Source organism: Gobio gobio (genome assembly GCF_949357685.1).
Source record: "Gobio gobio genome assembly, chromosome: 1".
NCBI lineage: Eukaryota > Metazoa > Chordata > Actinopteri > Cypriniformes > Gobionidae > Gobio > Gobio gobio.
Genome location: NC_137097.1, coordinates 56897359 through 56916520, shown reverse-complemented (window position 1 = coordinate 56916520; position 19162 = coordinate 56897359). Strand labels below are relative to the sequence as shown.

The window sequence follows — 19162 nt, the reverse complement described above, 5'->3', positions numbered from 1 at the left end:
CGGAAGAAGATGGATGGATGGATGGAATAAATACAGTATGCAGAGTAGATAAAACACATTAATTTTAAATTAATATTAAAGTACAATTAGACAACATAGTGAATTATGATTATAAAACAAATTTTTTTATTGGCAAGAGGAAAATTAGCTATATGTTGAAGTTGAGCACAAAACTATTCAAAAGAAAGGCGGTGGGAAATATTTACTTGTGTCATCTCTGGTGTCAGCCTCCTGAAATGTTTCTCCACGACCACCAAAATATTTAAGAATGGCTCCTCCTGAGAAAGTGACATTTTGAGATATTTTTTACCTTTTATGATTACATAGCCTACAGTAATACATTCACTGTAAAAAAAAATCAGGTCCCCAATTGAAAATTTTCTAGTGAGCGATCACATCTAAAATTTTCAGTTGGCCAAATTTAATTTCTTGAATTTTAATTGAATTAAATTGCCTCAATTCACATTAATTCAATTTGGCCAACTGAAAAATTTTGATGTGAACGCTCACTAGAAAATTTTCAATTGGGGACCTGCTTTTTTTTTTACAGTGTTCTTTACTAAAATTTACCACAAATCCATTTTGCTTTTAGGTGTCTTGTATCGATCATCATTCAATAATGTTTCAGAGAGGACACTGTGTTTTCTTTGGGTTTAAATGGTCTGGGCGATTTAGCTTAATATATAAACTATTTCATAATAGTATATAGATTAATATTTATTAATAATCTTTAATTGCCTATTCAGTTAAGACCATAAGAAAAAGCTTGTATTTAACCGCTTTATTTTAAACTTCATTTTTATTTTGACTGTCAAATGATTGCTCTTTTTCTTCCTTTTTACTTTCTTTCTCTCGAATGTTCAATAATTAAACTATTTTTTATTGTAATAAGCGTCTATTGAGACAAAGATTTTTCTTTTTTTTCTTTCCCAGAACTAGTGTAGGTCATCTAACGTTAACTGTTAAAAAGAAAATACATTCATAGGAGGTGGGTCTGTCTCTACGCGGTCTGTAGCCCAGAGCTGGGGCCGACGGCTGGACCATAGCGCAAGCAATGTTGATTCAGCATAATCGACGGACAGCTAACGTTATGCTGCGTTCACACCAAACGCAAATAGTGTCTGGCGCGAGTGATTTGATTTCAATGTTAAGTCAATGGAAAGGCGTGTTGACGAGCGTCTGGAGGTCCTGCGGCGCGGAAGGCGCTTTTCGCGCGGTGCGAATGACGCGAATTGAGCGTCTTGCGTGATAAACTACGGTGACGCTGGCGAGTGCAATCTGTAGTTAGGGGGCCCCCCTAGTGGCGGCGGGGCTCTAAGCAGCCGCTTAGTTCGCTTATAGGGAGAGCCGGCTCTGCAGTTCACTGAACTGAGACGTGCTGAGAACTAATGTGAAGTGAACTCAGGTCCATCCGTCTCTCTGGCAGCAGCTCGTGCGTCGTAGACCTCGTTAAACCACGCCCCCTCCGCTCATTTCAAATGCAAAGATGTCAGCCAATCACAACAGTGGGCGTTTTTACTGAAGTCTCACAGCAGACACGCCTCTTGAAACAGGGCATTCAGCCACAGGGCAAACAGCAGTATAGAAAAAATGCCTTTTATTTCTAAATTATGACATTTTATGATGTAAAAATCATACTAACAATATAAGTACACCTCAGGAAACATTATAAAATAATAGAAAAATGCCATGCCATGGAACCTTTTACAAAAAAGCTTCCCATCCACCTTCATATTTGGGGGAAAAAGTTAGCCAAATCAAAATCATAAAACAGGAGATTATGTCATAGAGAGTACTCCTGAAGGCCCTTTTGTCCAGGTCAACAAGTCTTTTAACATATCAGATTTGACCTCAAGACAAGGCAAGGATAGGTTCAGGTTGTCATGTGGTGTGACTCTCCAAAAATTTGATATTTATGAATTATGAACGTTACATTTATTTAAAACTAAATTTTCCATCCTCTTCCTTTCTTTATAGTGGACACTCTTATATGTCATTAACCCAATCCTCTACATAAAGCGCAGAATTTGTAGGCATAAATTCCCGTCATTTATGTTCCATATTCCTGTTACAAGTACAAGACAACTAACATTCTAAACTGTATGTTTTAACGTACAAAATTAGCTTAGAGGTCATATAATGCACATTTTTTCCTGATGTAGCTGTCTTAACGTTGACAGATAAGACCACATCAGCAAAACTATATTGAGAATGTTTAGAGAATAACCAAGAGATAAAAATGCAAATACCCTTGTGGAAAATTCATTTGCAGGGTAGTGACACACACACACACACACACTATATGTATACAGATCGTCTGATAAACAGAGAAGTAACCATCAGATCAAAAGAATCCTGTTAAATGGAGGAAACAGAATAGAAGAGAAATGTTTAGGGGCATTTGTGGTTTTATGTTTAATGAGTAGGCCTATGTGTGTGTATGAGCAATACAGAGACAAGGGAAACGCTTGACAAAGGGGAAGAGGTAAAGAAGTGCATACATTTACGTTTGAATGTAGTTCCTACTGTCATTATTTGCATGAGTCTGTAACCTGAGCAAAAGCAGCACAATTTGTTCATGGTTTCACTTTCTAGCCAAGGGGGTTTCACACAGCCTGAGAAGGAGAACTAAACCAGATCAGCTAAGCTTTAACCTGACGAATGACTACCTTGAGACCAAAGCAAACCAAACAGCTGTGTGCATGTCTCAACGTGAAACTTCCCTCACGTGTAGAGATCCAAAGAAAAAGCTCTGTTCCTCACTGAATCACACGAACAGCATTATTTCCTCTTTTTTTGGGGGAAAAGTCTGGAACTGAAAAGGGAAGTTGTTCTAATGGCCAATCCCAAATGTTTGACCAGTGCCTTCTTTCGACATCTTTTAAGGTTGCACGCTGGCATTTGTTTGGAAATTGGAAACCTCACGCTATGACTTGTGTGCGCCATCTGGTGCTCACATAAGGCATTTTATTAGTTTACTTTGAAGCACTTGTCTTTAGATACTCATAGATTGTAAACAAAGTCAAAATCAGCTAGGGTAATAGAAAACCTATTTTCAAAAATATATATTTTGTAAAAAGTTTGTAACCTTGGTACTTGACTGTCCATTATATGGACAAAAGACAGGCCTATCTCAAAATATCTTCTTTTACATTCCACAAAAGGAAGAAAGTCATACAGATTTGGAATGACATTAGGGTGAGTAGGCCTACATGACAGAATGTTCATGTTTTGGTGAACTATACCTGATCTGACCCATAAAAATGAATTTTATTGGTGTAAGAATGTGTCAATCTAGGATCCAGGTTAATGATGTAATATAATATTTAAGAATATTTTGACTTAAAAACGTATCATTTAGATGTTTTTATCACATTCAACCTTTTAGGTTACATGACAGAATTTGTTATAGTGTACTGTATGTGATAGGACCTTGCTCTGACTGTAAGGTTTGGAAGTGATTTGGTTAAGGAAATGTGCTACCAGGATGGTGTGTCCATTATTAGGCTACACAGTGGATCCAGTACTCAAACCATCAGACATAGTTGAATTGGAATCAGATATAGAGTTTTAGAAGAAGAATGATAAATCAACAAACATAACCTCAATTATTAACAATTTAAAAGGAACAAACTTACAATGTCAGGAATGCACCAACTACAGAAAACTCTCATTTAGGAGAGAAAGAAAAGGACAGTCTGCTTCAGCTGCATGTTGCACACAAACACACCAAACAAAGGCAACTTATCAATCATTTGGTGCACCCGAGGAGACCTGGCCATGTCATGTGGTCCCATGAGAATTCTCAACAATGACAATTATTAAATACATTTTTACAAATCAACATGGTTTTGGACTTGAGACAGATGGTGATTAGGTGGACTTAATTTAGGGATGAGATTATAGGTATTATAAAGATATAGCTTATTTGTTGTCTGTGTGCATAAGTGGAATTCAGGGAAAGAAAGCAAGAGGTTTTATGCATGGTTTTATTAAACCTACTGAATCTATTCCATTTAATGTTCTGTAAAAACAATGTCCCATGCTGTAAAAGAAATATCTAGTTCAGTCATGAAACTCTAGAAGGCACAGGCTGATAGGTCCTTTACATGCAATCTGCAAGCAGTCACATCATTACTGCATGGCACAAGCTAGTTGGCCTCTGCTTATCCTGCATCTAACGAGATTGTTTGCTCACCATTTAAATAAGGTGCGTTCCATTCGACAGGGTCCCTACGCAGTGTTCACTGCTCCTTACTCCCTGAGCATGGTATGTCACAAATGGACCTCACTGACAATAATTGCTCATTTGGAACTCCCTGCAACGTCATCAAAGAAAGGCAACGACGGCCGTGCAGATTATGATACAACATGAATTAATATTGTAGGCTAATTTACTTTACTTTCAAATTTAAAACCATATAATAGAAATACATTTATAAAACACACAGTATGTATCTAAAAAATATAATCAAAACATTGTATTAGTCTTCGTTTTATTAGTTTACATATACTTGTAGGCTATTGACTATAAACAGATTTGATGCTGAATATGAAAATCAATATGATTTTGATTATGAACAGCTCAATATGAAAAAACATTTTGATGAGGGTAACTTTGTATTAATGTGTTCTTAATCAATGGTCTTAATAATTGTAGCGGTCTCATCTCATGCGCTTTCTTTCCCACGCGTATGATTTGTTTACATATTCATACAATAGAATATGCGAATACAGCAGTCATTGCCATAAACATTCAAACTATAGTTTTTGTATAATAATAACTATGAATATTCAAATGCATACGTTAACTCCTCCATCACAGAGCTGTTTAAAAACTCTTCCAATGGCTCTGCTCCATCGTTAGTTCAGACTGGTGATGCGACGCGCAATGACAGTTGGGTGATTTTCGCTCTCCACTTCCTGTGGAGTGATGTATCGATGTTCCCTTATTCCCTACGCCGTTCGCAGTACCCTTCGAACTGAACATGTTCACTCCCTTCAGATTGGAATCTCACTTAAGATGGCGGAATACCCTGTGAAGTCCACTTCGCAGGTCGAATGGAATGCACCTATAGTCTTGTTCAGTGTTTGCTGTAGGGTAGACTTGCAGCTCTATCAGAGTTCCTCTGAAACCCTCCACCTACCCCAGCTCCACCTGCGTCTGCTAAGGGATTTATATAGGCCTATGTCTATCTATGCAGCAGCAGCATGTCTTACATGCTCACAGCAGCGTGTCTGTGTGTCTATTAGAAGTAGCAAGCAATGGTTGAGAGTAACAAAATATTTTTACTTAAGTACATTTTTCATTTTTTTTATACTCAACTACATTACATAAAAAAACATTATTTTGAACTGAAGAAATCGCCACCCGTCAGATTCGTGAATGTGCTGATTCTTTTCAATTAACCTGTTAAATCAGTTCGCAAATCACACCGAACGATTTGTTTGTGAATTGGACCAACCTGACTGCATCTTTTTTCGAGTCAGTTTCAAATGATATAAAACTAGTTTGCATAGCATTCTTCTTAAAATGTTAACACATTTTATGTGTATACTATGGTATATTTTGTTATTTTCTCTTGCTTGCACAGTTGAATTATCAGAAGGCCTATAATTATCAGTAGGGTCGTTATCAGTGTATGACAAGATTTGGCAATAAATAAAACGTTTTTGAATAATCTTCCTTATTGAAGATTACTTAAAATTCATTATTTTGTCAGACTGAGCTGGAATCTATGTAAGCTCTGTTTGTCTAGTAGGCTACATTACACACACACATATTTTGAGCAATAAGATGGAGTATAAAACTAAAAAATAATATAAACTTTTTTATTTGTAATACTTCGGTCTATTAAATAGCCAGGTACTTTTGTACTTTTTCTCAAGGAAAATTGAAAAGGAGTAGGCTATTAATACTTTTACTGGAGTATTTTTTATGGTATCTACTTTTACTCAAGTAGGCTACTTGATTTGTGTACTTCGTCAAGTCCATACTTGCTGATCTAGTCCGCCAAGACCAGCATTGCAATATTCATTAACATGCTAAAACTATTTTAGAGAGTTGATATGATTAAAATGCTCTTCACCTTTCTTCCGCCCTCAGATGACCAGATATGTATAGTCACAAACCATGTTACTAATAAACTTTCCTCAAAAGTACATTTTCCTCAGAAAATCCAAAACGCAGCAGCAAGATTGATCATGTCTGCAAAAAAAAAACATGACTCCGTGACTCCATTACTATGTTCATTAAAGTGGTTGCCTGTACGGTGTAGAATTACTTATAAGATTCTGGTACTAGTTTTCAAGGCTGTTCACAATTTAGCCTCTTTATATCTGTCAAGTATGGTGTCAATCTATACTCCCCCTAGATCCTTGAGATCTGAAAGTCAATATCTTCTCTGCATTACAAGGACAAAATACAAATCTAGGGGGGATGGAGCATTTTCTCGAGCTGGTCCTAAATTGTGGAGCGATCTCCCGCTCTCTATTAGATCTGTTAAATCGTTACCTGTGTTCAAAGCCATGGTAAAATCACATCTGTTGAATTCTAACGGTGGGCTTTTATGACAGGGTGCTGAGTCCTATTGTGTGTGTCTGCCTGTAGATGACTTGCATGTTTATATGTTTTTTTTTTATTCTGTTGTTTTTAGTTTGTGATTGTGAAGCACTTTGGGCAACATGTGTTGCATTAAACTGTGCTATATAAAGAGAATAACAATAAAAGTGGAGCGATTGTGGCTTGAATTGTGTGTGCATGAGGATATCTTTCTTAAATAAAAAGACATCTTCTTAACCCCTTGCACAGCAGATTTCTTCCCGGCGCATATTCATAGGAATGAGTATTGATGTGTGTATTGATGTGTGTATGATTGTAAGACCAGGGAGGGATTTCAATCTGATTTGATTAGAAACATTGCAAATCCCTCCCTGACCTTGCACATGCCCCTTCTCCCACCCTGCTCTGCGGCTGCCCTACAAACCCACTTCTTAATCCCAAAGCCTTTTTATATCACAGAATCATGGACAGACCGCCTCTTCCAACATAAATCCGGCTTTTCCACCCACATTGTACAAACGACCCCCACAAGCAAATCTGATTGTATCCAGTTGGATTGATTGTAGTAATGAACTTGTGCTCTCTGGGCAAACCTGACACCAGAAATGCAGACCGGTGAATTTTATGTTACACTCTAAAAAATGCTGGATTAAAAATAACCCAAGTTGGGTTGAAAATGGACTAACCCAGCAATTGGGTTGTTTTAACCCAGCGATTGGGTCGTTTTAACCCAGAAATTGGGTTGTTTTAAGCAAACATTTAACACAACCGCTGGGTTAAACAACCCAATTGCTGGGTTAAAACAACCCAATTGCTGGGTTAGTCCATTTTCAACCCAACTTGGGTTATTTTTAACCCAGCATTTTTTAGATTTCTGTATTGGGATAAGGGATAGGCCTAATTGGACTGAACTATTATATTTCTCGCATGACACAAATATGTAGATGAAACATTGCACGTTGCAGTACTTCATAGTGAGTGATGTCTGTATACATGAATTGGACAGACAAGTTCTCAAGTTGATAACTCACTTGCTGAATATCATTATAGGCTACTTTTTACTATCGATTCTTTCAGATATATTCAACTCACAGGGTTGACAACTCACCAATTCATTAAACACAATTACTTGATAGCCAACGAGTAAGCTGATTTTAACATTAAGAGTGAACCGAGGGTTTGGCTAATTGGGTAAAAATACATTTTTAATAAAAAATTTAAATTATATTTAAGCTTTAAATGACGTATCAAGTCTGCAACAAACTGAACCGGGTTACATGACAGTAAAATACACTTATTAATAAAACCTAATTATGTTTTATTAGTAAGTGAACAGCAAGCTAATAAGCCTGCTACTCAACACCAGGATGTCAGTCAGGGACAACGTGAGCGCGTCAATACGTAAAAGACTCGTTTTAACCGGTTCGAAAGAACCGATTCGCGGAAATGATTCGGAGCTCCCATCACTATGACGAACTCCAAAACTTTTTTTTCTGTTCTTGCGCCCCCTCCCTCACTGCAAACCCGGACACTAAAGTCGTGACTGTCCACAGTCTACCCAAACCATACGACTCCACTCTCCCTCTATATCAAATAAGAGAGAGTTTATGTATTTATTTCAACCAGATTGTCACAACTTTCCAAGTTTAAAGGAAATTCGTTTAATGAAAGCATGCGCGCTCCCGCCAAAACGCAGCATCAGCACCATTATGTCGCGCGCGCGCGCCTCTAGCGAGCGAGTCTATCGCCATCCCGGCCGAGAGAGTTAAAGTTGGCCGAAAGGACGGCTAAACGATGCTGTTCTGTCCGGTGACGAGCAGAGGATAACATTTGATTTACTCATCTAAAAGCGACTCCGTCTCCCGGAGAGGATGGATATCAAAATTCTTGCCCCAGTCCTTTTACTCTTTCTCGCCTTTCAGCAGTGCTCGTCACGTAAGTGAAACTGCAGATGCAAGATGCAATGAAGATACAATGTTTCTTATTTGCCATATATGTGACTGTTATTCTTTTTCAGAACAAGTGCATCGGTAAATCTATGACATAATGATTTTGATCTCAAAAATGTGATAGGCTTATAGGCTATTTATAAGCTTGCATTGTTTTAAATCAGTACGAAATTGTTAAATATTTTGTTAATCTTTTGAGTATTCAGTCTAGAGGGTTTGGGCTGAAAGTAAAGCGCTAATGTAGTCTTGAGTCCGGTCTCGCGACTCTGCCTGCGTGTCTACGGGCTCTTTCTGCATTGCAGTGCTTCCGCGCGCTCACTTGAGCAAGTTTCTGCATGGAAAGGTGCGTCTTGCGCAGGGGACACGCGGGAAGGACACACTCTCCTGCTGTTAAACAGAGCTCGCTCTAAGCATCTATTTGCAGATTTGGCCGTGTCTTTAGTGTCTTAACGGTGAAAAGTTGACATTGTCGGTGTATTTGGCGTAAATGGCGTGGTGAAAAATTCCTATTCCGTGAAGTTGCTTGTGGGAGCTGGGAGCAGCCCTATGCGGAGACAGAGGGCGGGCGCATTAACTCACCGAACTCCCAAATTCATATGACGTAGAACACTGCATGCGAATCCTCACGTAAGGTTACCTTTAAGACAATATTGCAATCTTCAAACCATCAAAATGATAGAAAATATATCCTAACGAAATCGATATTCTTGTTCTGTGATTTACTAAATATCCCCAAAACACTGCTCATTTGGGCAGTGCTGCAAGAAAGCTTAATATTTTATTCTAAATCTTAAAATAATCTGTGTGCCATAATATTAAAATTATTTCGTTCTGACAATGTGTGCATGAGTCATTCTATAGTTTAAGGTACTGTACATTTCATGCCCACTAATGATGATAATAATTTTTTCTAACAATTTTCTTAATTTTATCTATTAAGGGAAACCATATAATTATCTCACCAATATTTTTCCGCTTCCGTTTATTTGAAATTAGAGTTTTGCAGCGTCTGTTTTTGAAGTGAGTGGGTCTCAAATTCAGTATAATGAATACAAAAATGTTACAGTCAACACATTACATTAATATATATATATATATATATATATATATATATATATATATATATATATATATATATATATATATATATATATATATATATATATATATATATATATATATATATATATATATATATATATATATATATTCAATTGAGTTTTTCTTATGTCCGCAAAAGTTGTTTGTGTATTGTGTTGCGTAGAGAAGATAATCCAGCCAGCTCTGAGCAGAGAAATGAGACAGCATGAACACAGCACTCTCGCTGTAAGAATTCATTTAGCATAAATCTTTGGGAGGGAGCAGAAACCATTCAAACTGAAAATGGGTGCTCTGTCAATAGCGAAAAAATGTCATATTATTAAAATTTAAGATGCCCTGTCTGTTAAAAATTAGATCCTGTTGAGGATGGTGTGAAAGATTCAGAGATGATGTTTATATGTATTTTTAGACGATGTAGACAGACGTGCTGGATTGGCTCAGTATTTTGATGTCCTTTTTGAGCTTATCCTTTGTTTCATTCAAAGACAGCCACCTACTGTGCCGCCAGTCCTCTTCTGAATAATTTATACCAATGTGACCCTTTATTCGGCATTCGTCCATTTTACTAACCACGGCTTCTCCACCTAGATGATAGTTCAAATCCTAAACAGCCCAAAGAGATTGATCCAAAGTCTTATAGACCCATGTGTACCGCGGCCTCCTTCCAGTGATGAAAGATAGCTCACGTGATATGCACTCAGTTCTCCTAGAGCAGAAGTGCTGTGTCAGCCTGCAGAGACTGGGGGAGTGCCTGTAATTCAACACATGTGTGAGAGAGATGGGGGTAGGGGGGAGGGAGGGCTTCAAGATGCTCCTTTATATGTGTCACTGTTCTTCCTAATCTGTGAGTGGAAAGCAGCCAAGGACATTGGAGGGGAAAAGAAGAAAGACAAAGAGAGAAAGAAAAAAGTCACAGGGAGTGAAATTGAAGATTGAGTGAGATTTTGTGGAGTGGGTGCTGGTGAACTGTGGGTCTGCGTTCAACATTTGCCCAGCTGAGGAGGACGTCCCCACTCCAGAGCCCAGCCAGCCATCGCCACACATGGACATGACACCGGAGAGCCAGAGTCTGCCGCGATGAGTACGTCAAAAAAAGAGACTGAGCCCAACAGAATGTCTGACAAGGTGTGCGAGCTGGCGACATATTTATCGCTGTGGGATTGCTAGTGGAGTATGAGGGTATGAGTATGAGACCCCGCCCACACTCCCACCCCTAAGGGTGAGCTGCAGCTATCTTCTGTGTTTTTATGATAAATTGGAAGAGGGTGTGTCCCTGAATCACCTCTGCTAGTCCCGCCCAGCTCCAAGTATCCGGTGTCTCAGCTGGTCCTGCCCAGCTCCAAGTCTCCTGTGTTTCCTAGGATCCCGCCCAGCATCCCTCTTCCACCTCCTCTTCCAATAACAGCCAGTTCCTCGGCCCTGTCTCCGCTGTTTCTTTTCATTTCCTCGGCTCCTCCTCTGACTCCACTCTGCTCCGTGGATCCGCCTCGGGCCTTCCAGACTCCAGCTCTGCCTCAGCACAAGGATCGCTTGACTCCTCATTCAGATATCGAAACCATCACTCTACCTCGGCTTGGCAACCAGTCGGCTCCACCTTGGCTTCTCCCTACCTCGGCTCCACCTGGTGTCATCGCCCTTACAGCTCCACCGGGCTCCCTCATCATTCCGGCTCCTCCTTGGTCAGACGTCGCTCTGCCTGCGCCATGGACTTCCGGGCCATCAGCTGCACTTCGTCCCTCCACCCCTTCAGCTCTATCTACTCTGCCTTCCCTCCGGCTACGCCTTAAGGCTGATTTATACTTCTGTGTCGGATCTACGCCATAGCTACGTCGTAGGCTGTGTGTTGCACGCGTAGCCTACGACGTACCCTAACGTGCACCTCTCCAAAAATTTAACAACGCGTCAATTCTACGCGGACCGCAAGCGCTGTGATTGGTCTGCCAGAACATCTCCCTCAGGTCAATAAATAAATAAAATAATCTGCGATAGGAGTGTGTGTGTCTAGAAATGGGATGATAGTTTCATCCTTACATCTGCTATATATTTTTTAGTCCAGATAGTCTTTATGTTAGTAAATAAATACATAGATCCGCTGAGTATAGTTTATTCATTTTCTCATTAAAACCAAAGATGTTAATCAGTGATTGTATATCAAGAACAGGGACACATTTGGGTGCATTTCATTTTGTGATTTCAACGGAACGAATAAAGTCTCCGCATCAGCAATCGATTGAAGCGCTTGTCTGTGCACGAGCCACCGATACTGAAAACAGCGCCACGCGCACTCTGCATGATTTCAAAAACGCATTCCAGCGCCAGATCGCCTCTTATTTACCTCTACTAATCAACTAGAGATGCTTAATTTATATTAGATCCAACAACTCAAGCTGCAAGAAAACTGCTGCCATCACAGCTTCGCAACAAGTTGCTTCTTCTTTGGCTTTTGCCTTGATCCTGGTAACACCATCAACATGCCCGTGGACACTGCCTACTAGCGGTCTGCATGTGTAATTGCAAATTGACGCGGATAACAACGCAGAAGTATAAATGAAAACCGACACGTAACTTGCGGCGTAGAAGATACGGCGTAGGTCCGACGCAGAAGTAAATCAGCCTTTAGTCCCCTGGCTCCACTTCAGAAGCTCATCGCTGTGACAATGTTGCCGAATATTGCCACTGATGTCGGACGTACAGTCTCATTGGCTCTCCATCTCTGCCTGGGTATCCACCTCCATTGGTGCAGTCTTTGTCTATTGTCACCCTGGTTTCGTCTGCCAAGTTTCCAACATGGCTCCTCCCTCCGTAGGTCTGGGTCTGGGTCCCTGCCTGGCTCCTCCCTGGCTCCTCCCACCTTCATCTCATCCTGTTTGTCTCCTTCCTTTAGCCCCTCGTCCTCCTCCAGAGCACTCCAGAGCCTCCTCGACTGAACTTGTTATGGCGTGGGGCCTTCTGGGAGGGGGGACTAATGTAATGTGAATGTTTTGGTTTAGTTTACACTGTTTCCTGTTCTGGTTTGTCTGTGTTCATTGTTCACTTTGCTTATTAGTTTCCATGGTTGTTAATTAGTTCCACACACCTATTACTGTTCAGCTGATTACCACTTACCCTTAGTTTTCCCCAGTGTTTTGTCTTGCGTTAAAGTTTTGTTAGTGTTAATCATTCCTGTTCCTGTATTCTCCTGAGTGTCAGTTAAATAAAGAATATATATAGAATTCTCCATCATCTTGTTTACTGACCAGCAAATCCTGACACATACACTCTAAAAATGCTGGGTTGTTTCAACCCATTTTTGGGTCAAATACACTCTAAAAAATGCTGGGTTAAAAATAATCCAAGTTGGGTTGAAAATGGACTAACCCAGCGACTGGGTTGTTTTAACCCAGCGGTTGGGTTAAATGTTTGCTTAAAACAACCCAATTGCTGGGTTAAAACAACCCAATCGCTGGGTTAGTCCATTTTCAACCCACCTTGGGTTATTTTTAACTCAGCATTTTTTTGAGTGTATGGACAAACACAAACGTTGGTTTACATTTTTAAATGCAATGGTTGGGTTTGTCCATATTTGACCCAAACATGGGTTGAAAACCCCCCAGCATTTTTCAGTGTATGGGAGTAATATGATATGATGAGTTTGAGGAACATTTATTTGTACATTGCTCAGTCATCATTGTTGCATTGCATATTTTTCCCTCCTACAATAAAAAAACTAAAAAGCTTTGATCATAAAACTAAGCACTTAAATATTATCCTACAAAATATATATTATTGTGAGATATACAGTGACAACTGATGTTTACATGCATTTTATGTAAGTAAGCTGCCATGCAGATCTCATTGATGCTACCAGAATTTTATCTTACTATTTGGCCACTTTGAAACGCACTTCTTTTTGGAATTTTCAGTGTGAACACACTGCTCGCACAATTTATATATAAAATGGCATAGGATAGTGCATAAGTACATGAATTGGGACGTACCTCTTGTATTAACCAGATTGTAAAGCAGAATCGTATGGGAGCTTGTTTTCGCCACTGAATAAAAAATAAAAAAGGTAATCGCAACATTTTATGTTATAATAATTTAAACTCACAATTATGACTTTAATTCTCAGAATTGCATTATATAAACATGCAATTACGTGTTATAAAGTCAGAATTGCGTAAAGTCGCAGTCGCTTATTAAAGGATTGTGCTGTTAGCTTAGCTACATGCTAACATCTAACACAATTGAAATCAATTGTGAGATGAGTCTCCTGTGCTATTTTACAGTTGCTGTCTGTGTAGAAAATTCCGAATCTGTCACTTATTAGCTTCCATAACAGCTCACTGGTAGGTTTTGGAACAGAACTTTTGTATTTAGATGGACATGTTTTGCACGGGCGTGTTTGCAAGTCTCTACATACATCTTCGTCACCATTTCATTGCTTATTCCCAGTTTACCCTGCAGCTCTTCTGCACTGAGTGCTTTAATAACTGTAATGCTTCTCCTGCAGGGCAGGCACTCCTCTCTGCTCTGCATAGCTGCTAGGGGAACAGAATAGCACAGGGTAGAAATCATTGATCTCAGAGCTGGTGAAGAGGGACAGACAATTTCTGCAGCTTATATTTTACAAAGATAGATGAGGCTGGGTCACATTCAATCGATTCATTTATCTGCCTAATGCGAATCAGAATATTGCACTGCAGTTGTTGCTTACTGGAGAATATGGAAGTGAGGCTAATCTTAGACTAGGGTCTTCAACCCTTTTCAGGCCAAGGACCCCTTTTGGACTTTAGTTGATAGAGAACCTTGTGTTACATGAATCTTTACACTTATGCTTGTAGTACCATATTCATATATTTACATACTTTATTATGATGCTTAATTAGCAAATCCATTCAAATACTCATTAAGGATATACAGATTTCTATAGATATTTATAAGAATCGAAGTGTCCCCAACTAAGCAAGCCAGAGGCGAAAATGATAAGGAACCTTTTCAGTTCTGAAGGCAAAAGGGGGTTCAACCAGGTACTAGCAAGGTGTACCTATAAAGTGGCCGGTGATCACAGTGTTGTTTTGGCAATGTCCAAATACTATAGATATCATACAAACTTTAATCTGTAGTCATCTTGAACTGATTCGCAGAATGATTGTTTTCCCTTTACCAATCATGATGGCCACAAAAATATCTTGACTAAACCCAGACATCTTCCACAAACACAAACGCATACACACACACACACCACTTCTTTGACCAGCCAAGGTCAAGTTCGGTTCATATGTCTTTCACTGAGTCATATCTGAATAGACATGGAATCAGCTGGAATATAGGAATACTCACAGGACATTTCCACTGGTGATTTATCAGTGTGTTATCCAATGTGATTTCACCAAGTAGAGCATGTCTCTGGATAAACATCCTTGTTGATCCTGGAACAATATTCCAATCAACTAATCAGATTTGAGGGATACGTTTTCAGTTAATGTCAATTTTAGGCTTAAATCAAGGATTAGGGGCTTCTAAAAGACTTTCATAATGGAGTTCATGGCTTGATGAATCCAGCTAGTCAAAACCCAGCAAACATTGGTCCGACGGCAACGTCGTGTCCCTGGCCAAAAATAGTCGCGGTAGGACGGCATAAATCGGTAAAAGTATGTAACACAGAACATTCTTAAAAATGCACTCAGATACATTTGTACCTGTCTACAGTTCTCTCCGGTTGCATGTATAATAGTTACTTTGACTTTTAGCTATGTGTAGTTCAATATATACCCTGTTGTGAATCCGTCGTAAGAGGACGTCACTATGGTGACGTCTTTTACACGTGCATTTATAGTCCATGATGACCCTCTATGAAATCATTGTGAAATATGCAGAAGCTGCTTACACCTTGCATGGTTAATACTGCAATAATTAATTTAAGTGCCCCAAGTAGTTTTTAAGAGGTTGTGAATAGACGTCCACTGACGTCCCGTACACGTCCAGTCAAGACCCATAAAAAAAACCTTTATGAAATACAAGATTTAGCCTATATTTAATTTATTTTGAATATAGGCTAAATATATTTAAAATCACAAAGTGCTCTGTGTGGTTAAGTGATTGTGAACCCACTGCATTTTAGTCATTATTTCAACCCGTTTTATGTATTCGTTGTTATTATTTTTATGGAATGTAGCCTATGCATATGTAAAACAGTAATATATCCTATAACCATTAAGTCTGACTTGAACTGTGCTGCCAAGATGTAGTAACAAAAGATATTAATAAATCTAGCGATATTTCAAAATCCCGCGATATTATAGATTATCTCGCGAGATAGCGTTCCGTTCTCCAGTTCCTGTCTACATTACAACCACGAGGAGAAGAGGACTTGCGGAGAGAGTTTGATATATTATTAAAAATCTACTGTTGGGTAAGTACATTTTGTAGTATTTGATAAATTTACTTGAGTTTTACTTGTTTAACATGAAGGAACCGAAAGAAATGAGGCCCACGTTGTCAACAGAGAATTACTTGAGTTTTGGCTAATTAGCTAGTAGGCTAAACGTTACTTTCAACTTAAACACGTTTAATTATACAGCACAAGTTATTACTGTAACCTATTAATGTAGCCTTTTGAGAGTTTCTTTCAGAAAGTAATGCTTCCATCCCCCACTAACACCCATTTAGAGCAGAACATCTTTTATAGAGTAAAATAAAATGTAATGCATGTTGATTACATTTTTCTTATGTTTAACTCATGATTCATTCATCTTGTTGCATGTTTTTATTTATTTTTTATTGAGCTGTGAGATCATTTTTGCAATACATTTTGAAAATAAGTGCATGTCATTTACCTCAAATTTTTCCTATTATTTTAAAAATAAATATATTCTCTTCCCTCAGATGCTGTGAATAGGTGGACTCTGAGATTGATGCAGCAATAGCAGAACACCTGAATCACTCTCCAGGAAGAGCTGTTGGTGATGGTTACAAAAAATTACAAACAAAATAACTACTTTAATGTGTTTAAGGGATAGTTCCCCCAAAAATGAAAATTGTTGTCATTTACTCACCCTCGTGTTTCAAACCTGTATACCTTTCTATGTTCTGCTGAACAAAAAGATGTCTAACCCTTGTTTAACCCTCTTAATTTGGGAATTAAGAGGGACTCCACAGACCCCAGGCAACAAAATGTAATTTTATAAACTATGTTTATTAATGTTTTTACTCAACATCTGTGCAGTTTTTGGAGAATTTATAATAATTGTTAAATTTATATAAATAAATTAAAACACAAAATCAGTTTATGTAAAATTCACTTTATAAAAGACCCAAAATTCTAACTTTCATTCGTGGGGATAACATGGATAATTTGACATTGTTTAGTGTAAGATTTTTGCCCATCCTTTGGAAAATACAGTTTTATAATAATAATAATAAAAAAAAGAATTTTACCAGTAAATGGCTGCAAAGCTCCACTATTTGCTTACTATGTGACTGACTGAAAGACATTTTTCACAAGTATCTTACAGTTGGATTCATATCTAAATGTTATGAAATCACAATTATAACAATTAAAATTAATTAATTTAGTCAAAGTTTAGTATTTTTTTTGTACTGAATTTTTTTTCAATGTTACATTATGATTAGAATCAAACCAGAGTCTTTAGAATTTATCATTTTATTTCAAACATCTGATTTTCTTATAATTCTACAAATTGAATGTACACTTCAGTTACTAACTGTAACAGAACAAAAATTTACAGAAATTAAGTTATTACATATTGAGTAAACAATACACAACATGAACATCAAAATGCTATGAACTGAACAGCAATAACAAATTGAACAAATATTCCTGTATGTGTGTGTTTGAGCATGATCATTTTGCATTGTGGATGTTTTATGCATTGTTGGAAGTGTGCCACTTCATTTCTGTATGCATGTTCTGTTGTTTTTGAGGATGAAATTTGTTCTAAGCAGCCTGAGTGTGACTTTTTTTTGTCACACGAACATAAAAACAGATATCAATCCAATTAATTGTTTTTATTTGTAGATTTAGAGAGTGTTGACAACCGTACAAAGGGAACTTTTTATTTGAGCAAACGTCCATTGGGGTCAGAAAAGACCCTTGAAGAATGTTTGTAACCAAGTAGTTCTCACCTCCCATTAACTACCATAATCATTTTTCCCTACAATGGTAGTTAATGGGAGGCGAGACCTGCTTGGTTACAAAAGAATTTTAAAACATCTTTGTGTTCAGCAGAACATAGAAATGTGGAATGTATAGGTTTGAAACGTGAGGGTGAGTAAATTAATTTTAATTTTTGGGTGAACTATCCCTTTATATAATGATAATTCAGTATTTTGTAATTGTTATTTTAGTTTGGTTAATGGATGTTAAACATTAATGAAAGAAGAAAATCTGTGGCTGTTCAAAAAAATAAAATGTTTTGCTAAATCAGAACATGCTTCTTTTTGCTTATGTCCACAAATGTGTTCTTGTTTGTGATGTACACGTGATTAAAACGTTTCATGGACGTTCAGGTCTGACTGGACCGATTTTGAACCTTTTTAGAACCTGTCAAAATGTGAAAACCAAGACATAATTGATTGCATTTTACGATGTTACACAATGGGTGTGTGATTATTTTATATACACACTTAAATTATGCAGCAACACATTTAAACATCCAGAAGACGACACATTTAAACATCCAGAAGACGACGCATTTAGACGTCCAGGGGCGCGCAGAAAAGACGTGGTATTCACGGCCAGATGACGTCGAAGACGTCCGTTCAACTTTCATTTTGGAACTATTTTTCAACCATGACGGGACGTGTCGGAGGGACGTCTTTTCAACGGTCATTAAACGTCATAATGTTTGCTGGGAAGCTGAAAGATGACTGAGCAGAGGACTGTGAATCAGATGGGAATTTAAATCATCTGACAATGAAAGATGACTCATGCAATATTCTATTGCATTCCTTGATCTCTCTCTCTCTCTCTCTCTCTCTCTCTCTCTCTCTCTCTCTCTCTCTCTCTCTCTCTCTCTCTCTCTCTCTCTCTCTCTCTCTCTCTCTCTCTCTCTCTCTCTCTCTCTTTCTCTCCATCAAACGGTTTCTTTCCCCCCTCTGTTCCCTCACTGGCAGTTGCAGTGGTCAGAATACTAATAACCTCTGTTGTGTTAAGCAGTGTGACCCCTGCAGTCTCTTTTTGAAAGTTACAGGACATGCTTCATTGAGAAATACAAACAATTAAGTTAGAATATAATAGTGGAGTTCTGTTGTAGAAATCTAATTATAAATTCTACAAATTTACCTTACTCAATCATTAACCTTACCCCAAAAAGAAGACTTTATTTAGTTTATTTACAGTATAAACCATCCTTTTGAGAACATCCTCAATGTTGGTTTTGAATGATTTTTTAGCATGTTGTTGTTGTCATTCACTCTCAGAATAAAGGTACAGTGGAGGTACAATACAAAAGAGGAACAAAACGTATAACTGTATACCTTTAATGGTACACAATTGGTCCTTTATAGGGTACACTTAGGTTATACCATTGTTTTCCTCTACTTAGAG

The 19162-nt window shown here is 38.2% G+C and overlaps 1 protein-coding gene and 1 long non-coding RNA gene across 2 annotated transcripts in view; both read left to right on the top strand.

The window, feature by feature from the left end:
• The first annotated feature begins 8089 nt into the window (after nt 1-8089).
• The window catches only part of cntnap1 (contactin associated protein 1), a 33767-nt gene continuing 22694 nt past the window's right edge, over nt 8090-19162 (top strand). Inside the window, exon 1 of the mRNA XM_079835367.1 lies at nt 8090-8497. Coding sequence (XP_079691493.1) covers nt 8434-8497 — 64 coding nt within the window. The 5' untranslated portion in view covers nt 8090-8433. The remainder of the gene's footprint in view (nt 8498-19162) is intronic.
• On the top strand, nt 15905-18043 carry LOC307127396. The gene is made up of 2 exons (XR_013816636.1): nt 15905-16006; nt 16480-18043. It is a non-coding gene; the product is annotated as an uncharacterized lncRNA (long non-coding RNA).